We start from the raw sequence: 14,370 nt of genomic DNA on the forward strand, positions 1-14,370 counted from the left end.
AGTAAGAAGTGTGGACATGGTCATGTTCAAATTTTGAGTTTTTTTTTCAAGAACGCTAAATTAAATCTTTGTTGTCTGCGTGTCATCCTGTGTTAATGCTCAGTTGCTGCTTAATCTTTCTTACAATCTAAATTTCATAGTTTAATGACTTTATTGCAGTTATGAGTAAATCTGAATTAAGTTTATAACAAACGTACTTCTATATATTATATAAGCATCTAACAATATCTCATGCAACAAAAAAACCCCAAATGTTTGACAGCCGCACTCTGATAGTTCCTTTATGCTGTGGGCTGCATTTTTCTGCCATGGTTTAGGTCCACTTAGAGGATAAACTCACCACAAATCAACAACCCCATAATAGGAGCGGTCTCTTCACCCTCATCCATAGGGCAAATGGCTTATCTAATGCTTTAAGAAGCATAAAAACATGCGACACACATCCTCACGTCACATTAGATGACGCTGGTGCTCCATCACTCCAGTAGTCTTGTAGAATCAACCCAAAGCTGTTCTGGGGAAACGCCACATTTTTCCTTTAATCTGTCACCTTGTACATATATAAGCCAGCCAGCTTAAATCTTTCAATGGGCTGTTAAATTATTCACGCACATTAAATATAGATGATACACAGTAGCTGTGTGCTTGTGTGATCCTACAGCCAGTCACCAGAACACTTTAATTTGACTGCTTCATAATTGAAAGATTTCGTTTAAAGCAATTATTTGATTGCTTGAGGCCACAGTGACCACTATTCAGCAAATTAACGCACATACAAACTTAAACAGAAAATACATTTTCGTAGCAGTAACAGCAGGGCTATTGCTAATAAAATTAATGATGGTTTTCTTGTATTAAAGTATGACAGTGATGGTAATTCACTTTAATAAAGCACTAAATCACAACAGTCTCAGAAAGCCCCAGCAATTCCTGATCCCATATGAGAAGGCACTTGGTGACAGTGGGAAGGAAGAACTCCCTTTTAACAGGAAGAGGGGAAAAAGAAGCGAAAGAAGAACAAATTTAGACAGGACAGGAGTAAGACCAATACTTTTTCCTCATATTATGTTTAATACAAAGCATCATTACAGGGCAATTTAGGAAACTGAATCAGACAGTGAGAGTTCAGACAGATGGACACAAAATCCTGCTTAGCGACATCAATCCATCTGAAATAATTAACTCTATTCCATTTATTAACCTGATATTTCTGCATTTATTGGTCACACTAGCAACTAGTTGGCTTGTGTGATTGAATTTGCCACTTGCAGATAAGAAAACAGGAGGATTTTGACTTCAAACTTAAAATATGCTTGTGATGCCTGCTTCGTGCCATCACCGAAACCCTCAAGAAAGACCTCAGACACAAGTACCGTGAAGTAACCATCCCTTTATTGGTGTGAAACAGTCCTATCCAAGTCAAAACGGGTTAAAAACAGTCAGTGCTCAAAACAGACCAAACCAGAGTTTCTCCACACCCTGCTTTGCTCATGTCGGGTGGGACTTTACAAAGTTGTACTGGGTGCAGACGCTCATATCGCTGAGCCCAAGAAGTGAGAGGGGGTTCCACAGAAAAAACGATAAAGACTTGACGTCACTCCAAACCACGTTCACTGCTTTCACTGAGACACTACAGCAGCACCAGAACTTTCTCTGAGAGGTAGGAAGGAACTAGAGGGTGGAGGTGTGGGGATGGGTGAGTTTAAGGGGTAGGAAGTGTGTTTACTGAACTCACAAAGTGATAGGGTAAAATTCTGGGGCGGGGGTGTCAGACAACATTGATGACAGAGAGAAATCATGTTACCTTCTTTTTTTTTGTTTTGCTTTAAACGAATGCCTCCAATTGGTTTATGAGGAGGAGAGCGTGAGTGGGCCAGTCGTGCTATCCCTCCCCCCATGTTGGTTTACTTTGTTTGTTTGGTGCCTCCGTGGAGGTAACCAGTTAACCACGGAGTCAGTTACCATGTTGTTCCCGCTGCTGTCACTCCTGCAGCCTTCCTACTTGGCGTTGGCTGAGCTGCTGAGCATCTTGCGGACCGCTTGAGCGATGCCGTCACGGTCTATGCCAAAGATTCGGAGTAGCTCGTGGGGCTTACCACTCCGGGGCACTTGGGAGACTGCCAGGCGGTGGACGGTGAAGCCGGTCTCATTCACCACCACCGAACACACTGCTTCACCTAGACCACCTGAGGAATCAGAATACAGAGCAGACAAGACTATCGATTAATGGGTAGTTCGTCCAAATATCAAGTTTCTAAGTTGCTCGGCATCTTTCCGAGTGTCTTTCACCTTTCTGTCATATTTAATCTATCTACACCTCCATGAGCGATTACGCTCAGCAGAGATGTAATGTGTGCTGACAGGACTGGCGCCACCCTCCCTCTGTTTTCTCACTCCTCTCCTGTCACACGTTCATCCCCTTTAGGAATGCGATCTGAAGGCTGAATATATCAGGTGTGTAAGTAATACATGCAGTTACTTCCTTTTATACGCTGGCCATTAAGAGGTACCTGACGGAAAAAGTCACCGCACTTTATTGAACTAAAACATCTCTGGCCTACCTGGACAGGCCACAATCTTTAAGATTTCCAGTTGCATACAACCTATTATATATATCTGAATTTTAAAGTGTGTGCAATCAAATGGGTGCTGTCTCTTTCACAGACAGAAGTTCTCTCAAAGAAGGAAAAACAAACCGCTAAATTTAGGCTCACAGAAACACACACAGAGGCTGAGAGGAGACAAAGGAAAAAGCAAAAATTGGATGCTTGTTTTTTTTTTTTTTCTTTGCCATGCTGGTACTGTATGTAGGTCACTGAGAGCCCAAAGGCCGGAGATGAAATTAAGAAATCCTGACAGGCTCTTCCACTTCCACCCTCTGTCCTCCCTCCCTCCCCCCAACAAACATTTTTAAAAATATCTGTTTTACCTTTTCCTTAGCGTACGCCTCTCTCTTTACCGCTACAACATGCACCTTAGTTCTCTGCGACGTTCCGTATCCCATACTTCTGTCTTTTTCCTCCCTTCCTCAGGCCCTTCTTCTCTCTCCACCTAAGAGCTTCTCCGTCTCTACACAGACGTCTGTCCTTTGCTGCTCAGGGCTTTTTTATTCATGAGTTGATACACAAGCAGCACAGACACGCAAGCAGCTGCATAACAATCCCTCGTATGCCTGTTACTTAAATCTCTCCTGCTGCTGCCAGACTAATGTGACTTTGACCAAACAGGAATATAAAACGGTCAAAAAATAATCAGCATATTTTAGATATAATAATAAAATATTCTACATATAGAAGTTTTATTGCAATTTTAAATTCAGATACTCGTTTAAATTTACAAATTTCTTTTTTTTCCAATTTTGTGAAGAAGGAAATATACAACTTCTTGGTTTAAGTTATGTTTTTTTGTTTTAATGTATTTAGTTTTGGCTTTTAGCCTCTATTGACAGGACAGTAGAGAGGTCAGGAAACCATTAGAGAGTATACAGAGAGAGAGTCCTGCCCCTAAATTATTTTGTTGTTTTTTATCTTGAAATTAATTTCTGTAGACCGTCTTTAATAGATTGATGTAACCATTGTGATGATACCCATTCATTTTTTTAATCCTTGGCTTTGACATGTTTGCCGTTTCCATCCAACCAGCCAGCCAGCAGCCCAGGCAGTGTTGCCAGACCTTCCACTAACAAGCGTTTTCTTCCTCCATCTCTTCTGTGGGGAAGTCGAGCAAGAGGTGTGATGTCTCTGTGTCCCGGTGTCAGTAGACCATGCCTATAACACCTCACCTGGAGATGTTCAGAAGACATCCTGAGCATCTCTAGGTGAGCGTGAGGCAGACCTAGCTGAGAAACGTGCCAGACACCAGGAGCCCACACCCTATATGATACCCACTTTATTGTCTATTTGACTTTAAATGAACCCACCCCCCAAAAAACAAAACAAAATGAATCTCATGCTGCATTAAAAAATACACTGAACCAGTAGTTCAGACAACAATCTGATCATGAAAACTTTTACTGTGGTCCTAAATGAAGTAAGCAGCAGTCATTTTTCTTCTTAGCAGACTCCTTAGCATCGTTTTCCCAGACAGAGTCGGTGCCCCCTGCTGGCTAATAGACCAGGTTTATTGCGCTTGCTTTTTATTTTCAACACAGAGCTTTTGGCCATCTTTTATATACAGCATTTGTTCATTTTCACTTAGGGGCACTGTGCAGACTCCTCACCTTCATAGTAGTGGTCCTCCACTGTGATAATGCGTCCTCTGGTGGCTCTGGCGTTGTCGATGATGGTCTTGGAGTCCAGGGGTTTGATGGTGAATGGATCGATCACACGAATGTTTATTCTCTCTGAACGGCAAAAGAGGAAGTTGAATATGAAACAGTGTCTTTAAAAATGTAATGACAAAAAGAAGCAATGAAGCAAAATAGTTTTTGCACTGTTTTATGTCACAGGTCAGCTTTATCTTTTTTTTTTCTTATTTCTTCATACCTTTCTTCAGCATTTCAGCAGCAGCCAGAGCCTCATGGAGGGTCACTCCCGCTCCAACCACAGTCACATAATCATCATTGGTTTTATATACAACCTGTGTGCGAAGGGAAACTCTACATTTGTCTTTGTTTGTTTCTACTCCAGAAGAAAATGTGCACAGAGTCTAAGCAGATCAGCAAAATTAGAACAATAAACAGATTTTATTTAGCGCATAGAGCAACATTTTGATTAAAATGCAGCAACAAACCTTAGCCTGCCCGACGTGGAAGTCTTCGTTGCAGTTGTAAATGATGTTGTTCTCTGGGCGGCTTGTCCGAATAAAACACAAACCCTAGAACAAATCAGAAAGCATCAAAATGAATCGCTGCTTTTAACATACATAATCTTAAGTACTTAATATTTTTCTTTCCTTTTCCCGTTATCAAATATCATTATGAGTACCTTTGTGTTGGCGGCAAGCTCCACAGCTTTCTCAGTGGAAACACCGTCACTTGGGTAGAAGACAGTAGCTGCAGGAATGGCTCTGAACATGGCCAGATCCTCCAGACCCATCTGAGAGGGTCCATCCTCACCTAAATATGCACAAACACACACCTCAGCAACAAGAAACAGACAATGTCATTCAGTCGACAAAGGTGGACATGCAGTGTACCTGAAGAGGAGGAGGAGAAGAAGAAAGAGGAGGGGGAGGAAGAGGTGACAGAGATTCAGTCTGCTCTGTCATCACCTCCATGACGCAGAGACAGAGAGGAAGGACGGGAGGAGTGCTGATACCAGGAGAGAATGTGAACAACACAATAACACAGAGGAAGATGGAAGCAAAGGTTTAGTATTTATGGGGTTCAAAACCAATTAAAAACGGAAGAGAGCTTCAAACCAGTGCCGCGATACTGGAACAGGAGCAACATGCAAAAACAGTAACTTCATATTTTTCACCACTACAAGTCCAAAAAATTTTTATTTTTATTTTTATTTTTATTCCTATTTATTCTATTTATCCCCTTTGTATATTTTATCTATATACGTCTTTGTATTTATATATGTGTGTATATATATATATATATATATATATATATATATATATATAATATTCTTAACTCTGTAACTTCTGTCGGTGCTGTGCTTTTTGGAAAACAAATTTCCCAGAGGAACCCACCCGAGGGATTAATAAAGTTTTTAAAGTTTTATCTATCTATCAATGATGATTCAGTGGGTGGATTTGATCCAAAATCAAAAGTGTCCCAAACTAAACTTGAGAAAAATATGGAATGAGAGAAACAGCGACTTCTTTCCACAGGTCCAGAATCAAAGCGGATGTGACTGGATTTGCTCAGTGGAATCTGTCCTTTCAGTATTGACTTTGGGGTGTGAAATGATAATAAACCAAACGCTGTGCACTCTTCACAACGGTGAAGACATAACACAAAAGGGAAGATGGTAACTGACCGATGGAGACACCGCAGTGGGAGCCACAGAGGTTGATGTTGCTCTCGGAGATGGCGGCCATGCGGAGCTGGTCGTAAGCGCGGGTAAAGAAGGTGGCGAAGGTGCTGGCGAACACCACGTTACGGTCTCGTACAGCACAACCAATCGCCACGCTCACCTGCAGGAGAGATGAGAGGCGTTAAGAAAGTAATGCAGTTCAGCATATTTTGTATCTATGTTTTTTTGCTTTTTGCTTTAAAGAAGTCGAGCACTATATAGTTACAGTTTCCAATACACTTTGTAATTAGTGTGAATAAAGTAGAGCCTCACAGAGCTGCTAGCATAGATGCCGCATAGGTCATCACCTTTGTGAAGGTGCTACAGAGTATACTGAATATTACGTTGCATTACGATGATGCATTTCTTCATTAAGAAAACTGGTGAAAATTGTTTCCTGGAAGGATCCAAGAAATGGTTGATAACAATCAGGAACAGTAAACATTGGACGTTTGACGTTAAAGCTCCTCAAAGGACAGCGACACATCAAAAACATCTAGTAAGCAAACTGTGCCCCAATGGAAAATAAAAGATAAGTGGAAAAACCTTATACAAAACACTTTGTGTATATGTAATAGCTTCAGTCAGGTGCTGATGGACATCTTTTACGACTCTATACATCAGCGTTTGAATTTTAAGTCTATTTTGTTTTAGTAACGTGCTGGCCTTCTCATACTTCTTCACACTTTAGCTTCACCTGTGAAACTTTCTCCAGCTCTCTTGCTGTGAACCATCCTCACCATGTTTTGCTCTGCAATGTAGCATTCCACGTAACGGTTGGGGTGTTCATTTTTAAAGAGCTCAGAGAAGGTGGAGTTCTTGGTGTCTCCATCCAGAACCACCACACGCTCGTTGTAACGCCCCAGCTTGGCCAGAGCTATGCCGTACGCCTTCCTTGTAGCGATCTGATCACAGGGGGAGAAAACAGATTCAATAAAGTACGCTCGGCTCAAGTTTTTATTTAAAAAAAATAGCAAAAAGATTTTATTTACTTCTTTGATCTAATGTTATGAACAGGTAAAAATGATTGTCTGCTACCACTGATCTTACCTTATCTCCAGGTTTGTAGCTGGGTGCACTCGGCATGCGGATGTTGCGGAGGCTAACAGGGGATGTGTCCTCATTGGGGGGAGCAGGATAGAGGCGTTTGTTGCAGCTGATGATACGGTTCTGCAGCTCCTTGATCACGCTCTCTGCCATGTCCTTGGGCAGGGGTTTACCATGCCAGCCCATTTTGTCCTCAGCCGCTGAAAGACACAGACACGCCTAAGTATCCGCTGAGCATCTATTCTTTTGACCAACAGAAGCAAGTGATCTTTCAAACACCTAATCAAAGTTTAACATTTAAATATTTTGATCTATCTTCTTCTTCTTGTCACAAGACCCTCAAGGTAGGGTACACCCCGGATAGGTCAGCACTGGGCTAATCATGCGTGAACCCAACATATAAATGCATTTTATTTATTTAGGGAAAAACACACTGTTGAAGTCTTAAAGACTCACAAAAATTGCATCGCTTTGCATTGCATTGCATCTTCAACAGATGTTCAGCAGGTTTTGGGTCACTTCAGAACACCGGGTCTTTTCGGCTGAGTGATTTGGTTCATTATCCTGTCAGAGAATTCATAAGCTTCCTGATGCTGTGCAGCACATTTGGCTCATGCCGCCATAGTCTTGAAATTTCATGACTCATCAACACGCATTTTGACAAATTACAAATTATTTGTTTTCAGCGGTGGTGTCCTCCTCAGTCATCTTTCATTAAAACCACTTTAGCTCAGACAGCGAAGAATGGTGCTACCTGACACTGACGTACCTTGACCTTTTAAATGTGTTAATTTTCAGTACATTTCTATTTATTGTTACTTTTGAGGCGACCATTGTTCAGTTTTCTTTCTTTAACGGAACCAATTTGTCCACGTCTTGCAAGCGTATGCCCTCCACATTCATGCAGGTGCACATGCTGTCACACTCATAACAATGTTCCGCACCAGTGGGTCACATCAGCCTGTAGCAGAGGTCAAGGGTTAAGGCCAAGAGGCCACAGGGTTGCAACAACACTGAAGATTTCTGGTTCACTCTTCTGTACACAAAGACCCTCTTATAACAACCGTCTCTTTCTCCCCAACAAACACATGCGGTCGGTCGCACACACTCCAACTTAGCTTATCACAACACAAGTACAATGGGCTGTTGTAGGGAGTGTATCCTACACATTCTGACGGATTATGGAGCTGCAGCAGCTAAAGCACCGAAGCGCTACCTGGATTATGGGGGGTTAAGGCCTCTGTGCACTCACAGTGGGTGCTTGGGGCAGTTCAGAAAACTTCAGACAGATCTAATATTCCCAGTCAGATGCCACATTTTGCCCAGTCTTTTTAAAAAAAGGAGGATTTTAGAGCACTTTTTAAAAACATCTTAAATGTTAAACCTTGCAGTAAAACTTAACAATTTATCTGGATGCTTTAAGGAATGATTAAACAACCTTTATTTATTCAGTAGGAAGAGGAAACTGGTGCTCATTACAGTACAAAATACTGATATTTGAGCACTCTGAACCACTGTCTGCCTAGTTGCTATACCTGGGATGCCCTTGCCCTTGATGGTCTTGGCGATAATGGCAAGTGGCTGGTGGCGTGGTTGACTCAGCACCTTACACAACTCCTCCACACTGTGGCCATCTACTATGATGGCGTGCCAGCTGGGGAAACAGACAAGTCAAACATTACATGTGCTTATGCTCGAGTCAAAATATAAAAAACTAATTTTGAGCAGCAAATCTTACATATTAATTAAAGAACAAGTGCACTTTATTTTATAAATAAATGACTGAAGCTGAGTTTGATTAACGGTTCTGTGAATGACTCCTTAAGCAGCTACTGAAGCACTAAATAACCCACTCAGATAGTTTTTGACTTCCCCCCTGGCTCACCCAAAGGACTCGCAGCGCCGCTGGTATTTCTCCACATGGTGCTGCAGGGGAGTCGGGTCACTCTGACCCAGTCGGTTAATGTCCAAGATGGCTACCAAGTTGTCTAGCTGGTAGTACGAGGCGAAGGCCATGGCCTCCCACACCGAGCCTTCTGACAGCTCTCCGTCACCCAACAGGCAGAACACCCGATAGCTACAAACAGAGACCGGGGAAAGAGAAATTAGTTATTTTTCATATCAGCTCAATTTTCCTGTCCTTTCACGTCCTCCCATCATCTGATGCCCCCCTATGGTGGCATGATGTCACAGCTGACCATGACACCTAAACACACAGACAGACAAAAACAGATCCCTCCCCCAATCCTTATCCCCACCACGCTGTGATCATCCTCAGTAGCTGCTTCTGTGGCGTAACAACTCCTGACAGCTTTCCAGTCAAATAGACACGTTCTCATTAAAACTGGAAGATAGGCCGCGACACGGCGAATTACACCACGCATTCCAACTCCGACCACAGAGGAAAAAACCCAAAAAAACCACACGACACACAAAGAAAGGAAGACGAGGGGAATTCCACAGAGGTGGGACTGGAGAGAAAAGAGGTAGAGACTTTAGATTGAAGGGAAAGGACAACGGAAAAACCAATACAGCGTATAAACGGATAGTATTCAAATTCAAATTCAACAACAGTTAGTTCAAGGTGCTTTATATTGTAAGGTAAAGACCCTACAGTAATACAAAGAATGAAAGAGCAAAAAGCAGTTTATTAACCTTGATGAAATGTTAAAAAATCTTTGAACATAACCAAATCACATACTATTCTGTAGTGCATCTTTCCTTGAAATTATGTAATCAACTGTCTGTACGTTTATTTTTGAGTTAACACGAGATAGATTGTTCTGAATTACACAATATCAGGGAGGTGGTCTGCATTTCCAAACTAACGCTGAAATATGACAATGACCCAAAACAAACAGCCTCAAGAGTCCTCAAACAGGGGGTCAAAAATGTAAAACTCAGTGATAAAAGCTCCAGGTGGTGATCATCGAAACATATTCTAAGACACACATATCCACTCGTGTTCACAGTAGTCTTCAAGTAATATAACTGGTCCAACTACATGAGTAATCACTTTACTCCTGTAGTTGGACTCCCTTAGAAGGTGTGTGTGTTACACCTTCCTTCATCCAGTGTTTGTAGGTGTGAATTGTCTAAGTCAGTACTTGATCCTGCAGGTTATTGTGTGAGAGTATCCACAAGTGGCATTGATGCAGTTGCTATTCAAAGGTTCTGGGCTCAGATCATATTATGAAACCAGTGATGCAGCCGGCAGCCAGTAGTTGTTGTTACGTGTGTTGTTACTGCATGCACCATGCAAACACGCATGGTCCATGCATTATTATTGTCTGAATGCACAGTGGAGCCCAGGTAGATAGCAGCACAATATAAGATTTCATCATTTTTTTAAGAGGTGGTGAGGCAAATGGGTGAGGCAGGGAGATGAGGGAGAACTGTGCTTTTGCGTGTGTGATTATTAGAGCAGAAATAATTGAGTGCACATAGAATGCAAAGAGAGTGAGAGAGAGATGAAGGACAGCCAACACAGAGTGCAAGTGCAGCACTCCCTGCAAAACAGCAAAAAAAAAAAAAAAACCAAAGCTGCCTTTCAAGCAATCACATTCTGCTCGGCTCACAATCAAATGTACCAAATATCATCCTGAAAGTCAGGTTTCACCTCGGATGCGTAAAAAAAAAAAAAATAGAAAATCAGAACAAATTTTGAAAACGTGAATCCAGCATGCTACAGGCTACACGGCTCTAAACATCTATTGTCAGACAGAAACGGCCGGGTATTTTCCAGACCACGCAAGAACAAAGGAGACAAACGTGGAGCGAGTTCAATCAGCTGAAATTCAGCTGAGTAGGAGCTGCATTGCTGTCAAAACACTGAGATGAAACTACATTTGAATTGTGAAGAATGATGTTGAAAGAAATTGAAAAAAAAATAGTACACTGTTTTAACAAACATAAAACTTTTTATATGCATTCAACTCTGAGCTCACTGCCACTGATTTCATCCAGCACCATTAATCCTGATGTGAAGGTAAAACAGGATGAAGGTCGCCTCTCATAAGCTCTAAGTGACTGCCTAAATGTCAGCACAGACCAAGCCTGTCAGAGAGCGTTTTATTCCCAAGCTCCAGGCAGAAATGTCACATGTCTGTGCAGCTCGCTGCAGCGTACATTATGTCATGCATAATTTCATACAGTCCATCTTAATGTGTGCAGATGCAAACTGGGCTGCTGCACTTCTGCAGAAATGTGCACGCCCCCCACCAAAATGATTGTGTTTATACGCGTGAGTGTGACTTTGTTTGTGTTACCTGGCTTTGTCAAAGTATTTTCCAGTGTAAGCCATTCCACACGCGGCTCCCAGCCCCTGACCAAGAGATCCCGTGGCCACATCCACAAACTGCTGCTTCTGCATCCATGCACACATAAAAAAAGATGCACATTACTCACTCCAGCTCAAGCTAAGCAAGCAACAGCAGATGGATTGTTTTTCATTTCTAAATGGATCATAAAAGCAGCAGCGAAACTGTTGGAACAGCAGCTATGGTCTGGATCTTACAGTGCGCCAATTTCTGGGTTCATGTGGACAAAGTGTCACTGATGTTTGCAGCAGACGACAAAGCATCTCTGTCACACAGGCGCAGCGTTGTCTCGCTGTCTCTGCCTACAGATGCTTTGCTGTTATCTGTGGAAGCGTGTCACCGTCTCGTGTGCAGCAACGATACTGTAATGTTCTTATTCACAAACACTTGTCCATAAACTATGTAGTATTTAACAGAAAAGTCGGAAAGCATAGCATATATAAGATTTTACTTAACTTTTCAATATATCTCACTCTGTTCGTGTGTGTTTAGTGCAGTGTGAGACGTATCAACTTCAGTGTGAAAACACGACAAATACTTCTCTCTCAACTCCAAAGAAAGCATGAAAGGAAACCATGAAAGGCAGCATAAAGGTTTTAAAATATTCCTGATTCATGGTAGTGACTCTCAAAGCCTTAAACTTCTTGCAGGTTTCAATGTTGCCTCACCGGCACTGGGTGTCCCTCCAGGATTGAGTCGACCTTGCGGAGGTTGAGAAGCTCATTCTCCTTCAGGTAGCCCGTCTCTGCCCACACAGCATACAGCACCGGGGCTGCGTGACCCTGAGGAGGCAAAGTTTTCAGAGCTCATTGATCAGATAACTGAACAGAGGGAACACAGATGACTGCACTAATTTTGTAGCATTGTAATATATATGCTAGAGCCTTATATGAGTGAGCTATTTAGACACATGCTATATCTCGAAATCATATATATACACTAGAGCACATGCATATTATTTGACTCAGTTCAACCTCCCTCTGTGTGTTGATGCTTTTGAAAACGTCTACAACCATTATGGATGTGTGCGCATTACCTTAGAGAGGACAAACCGGTCATTGTTGGCGTTACGTGGGTCTTCGGGTCGGTATTTCATGGAATGAAAGAAAAGCACGGACATGATCTCTGCCACGCTGCTGCATGATGTGGGGTGACTGCAACAAAATAGGTGCAGAGGCAAAATGACATTAGAAATTGAGTTTAACTGTCCGGTTCATCCCGTCAGTGCACATTCAGTGGGTTAATTAAAGCCAGACCATCAGTATTTGGGGAGTTATGTAAGGCCATCACACTATCATCAAGGTCACACAACAGTAAGCACATATACAATAGCTCCTACACTGCTCCTTCAGTCCTCTGGGCGCACATAGTACAAACCATTCAACGTGTAACTCACTAAATCATGACCATTTAACACGAAATAAGTCAGAAGATTGTATTTCTTCTATGTTATTCTCAACGTCATTTTCCAAGCGGCATGCCAAAAATACCTCACTAAAGCTTCTTTTTTTAAATACCCTGAAATGAAAAATGTAATGAGATAATTAAAAAAGAAAGAAAGAAAAAAGAAACAATTTATTTATTTCTCGATTAAAAAAAAAAAAAAAAAAAAAAAAAAAAAGAGTCATCAATAATGAAAAGTCCGATTTATTTTCCAGGTCATTGTATTTTTTATCATGACAGCATATTTGTCATCGTGACTTAGAAAGTGCGCACTGGACGTTGTTATTCGCTTTTGCCTCTTAACCGTTTCCGTCGGGGCACGCAGGCGCTGCAGAAGCATGTTTGCGCACTGAGCGGCTCTCTGCTCTGCTGCCGCACGACACATCGACCCATGAGCCGTAGCAATAGCCACATAAAGCAACTGTCCGGCGTGAGTTGTATGTGTGTGTTGCGTAAGTGATCTCGGAGGACAAGAGGAGTGGAACACCAGTGCACCTGCAGCAAGCTCGATCCAAAGGGCTAAAATAATAAACATGTTTTATTATTTTGAAGGGGCACAACATATAATTAAATACATTAAGACTATATTTTCGGTCGGGATATTGCTCGCAGCATGTATGTATACGTATGTACATGAACTTGCCCAACCGCCCTTGCTTTTGCGTAAATTGCGCACAGACTCTGGTATAAAACTAACTATACGCACAGGTAAACAATTGAAATGCTTAAAAAAGTTTAGGCACGTCACACACACAGACAGATTTTCATATGGTGCATCTACAATATTTTAAATACACAGTTTGACTATTTTACACGTTAAAACAGACGTTACTGTGTTCTCCGAGTAGTTCATCTGTAATTACGATGCGCTTCCCTGAAGCAGGTCCTCATAAATGAAAGAAATCACACATCGATATTTAAACGGATAAAAACGACGTGCATAAAACCACGTTTTCTGCTGTCACGCGTCTCCTGCTCGATTTAACCATCTTACCCGCTGCCCGCTGCAGTTGTCGCCTTGATGGAGTTGATCCGGAGTCGGGTGGCGATGTTCCTGAGCGCCTGCACCGTCTGCTGGTCCGGTTTATGATAGTCCTCCATCTGGCCGGTGAACCGAAGAGAAGCACACTCACTCACACGCAAGCCGGTAAAATAGAGTTAAAAGAGTTAAAAGTTCCCCCCGGTCTACTGTTCTGAGAATAAAGGCGAGGAGAGCGCAGCGGACGATGGCAGGGGTTAAAAAGAGATAACGCTGTTTAACCACAGAGACAGAGGGAGGGAGGGGGCGTGTTCGCAAGCGAAGCCTATGAATATGGCTAATCTAGGGCCAAACGAAGCCTGCAGTTAGTCCAAACTGTCGCATGAACCGACAGTAGGAAGGCTTTGGACTAAAACCAAGGCCACACGCGGGGGTGAACGCTCACAGCAAGCCGGCACACAGACTCTGATCAGGGACGCTCAGGTTCAGCATATCCACGCTCTTTAAGAACAGACAGCGACTATGCAAACCAAAACAATGCGTGCAAAAAAGTGGGAGCACATTATATATGAAATATATATTATAATATAAAATAAGTGATGCACATCGAGATCAG

General features: G+C 42.2%; 1 protein-coding gene across 1 annotated transcript; it reads right to left on the bottom strand.

Moving 5' to 3' along the window:
• Positions 1 to 1,370: 1,370 nt before the first annotated feature.
• LOC102792936 (transketolase-like) lies at positions 1,371 to 14,015 on the bottom strand. The gene is made up of 14 exons (XM_035905755.2): positions 13,770 to 14,015; positions 12,369 to 12,486; positions 12,001 to 12,114; positions 11,282 to 11,379; positions 8,899 to 9,090; positions 8,549 to 8,667; positions 7,017 to 7,213; positions 6,707 to 6,871; positions 5,931 to 6,087; positions 4,926 to 5,056; positions 4,732 to 4,815; positions 4,485 to 4,578; positions 4,220 to 4,342; positions 1,371 to 2,186 (listed from the first exon to the last, which is right to left on the bottom strand). The coding sequence occupies exons 1-14, from the start codon at positions 13,874 to 13,876 to the stop codon at positions 1,999 to 2,001; spliced, it is 1,887 nt and encodes a 628-aa protein (XP_035761648.2). The 5' UTR covers positions 13,877 to 14,015; the 3' UTR covers positions 1,371 to 1,998.
• Between the last annotated feature and the right edge of the window lie 355 nt (positions 14,016 to 14,370).

The sequence above is a fragment of the Neolamprologus brichardi genome, chromosome 20, assembly GCF_056152115.1.
Source record: "Neolamprologus brichardi isolate AB-2024 chromosome 20, ASM5615211v1, whole genome shotgun sequence".
In the NCBI taxonomy this organism is placed as follows: Eukaryota; Metazoa; Chordata; class Actinopteri; order Cichliformes; family Cichlidae; genus Neolamprologus; species Neolamprologus brichardi.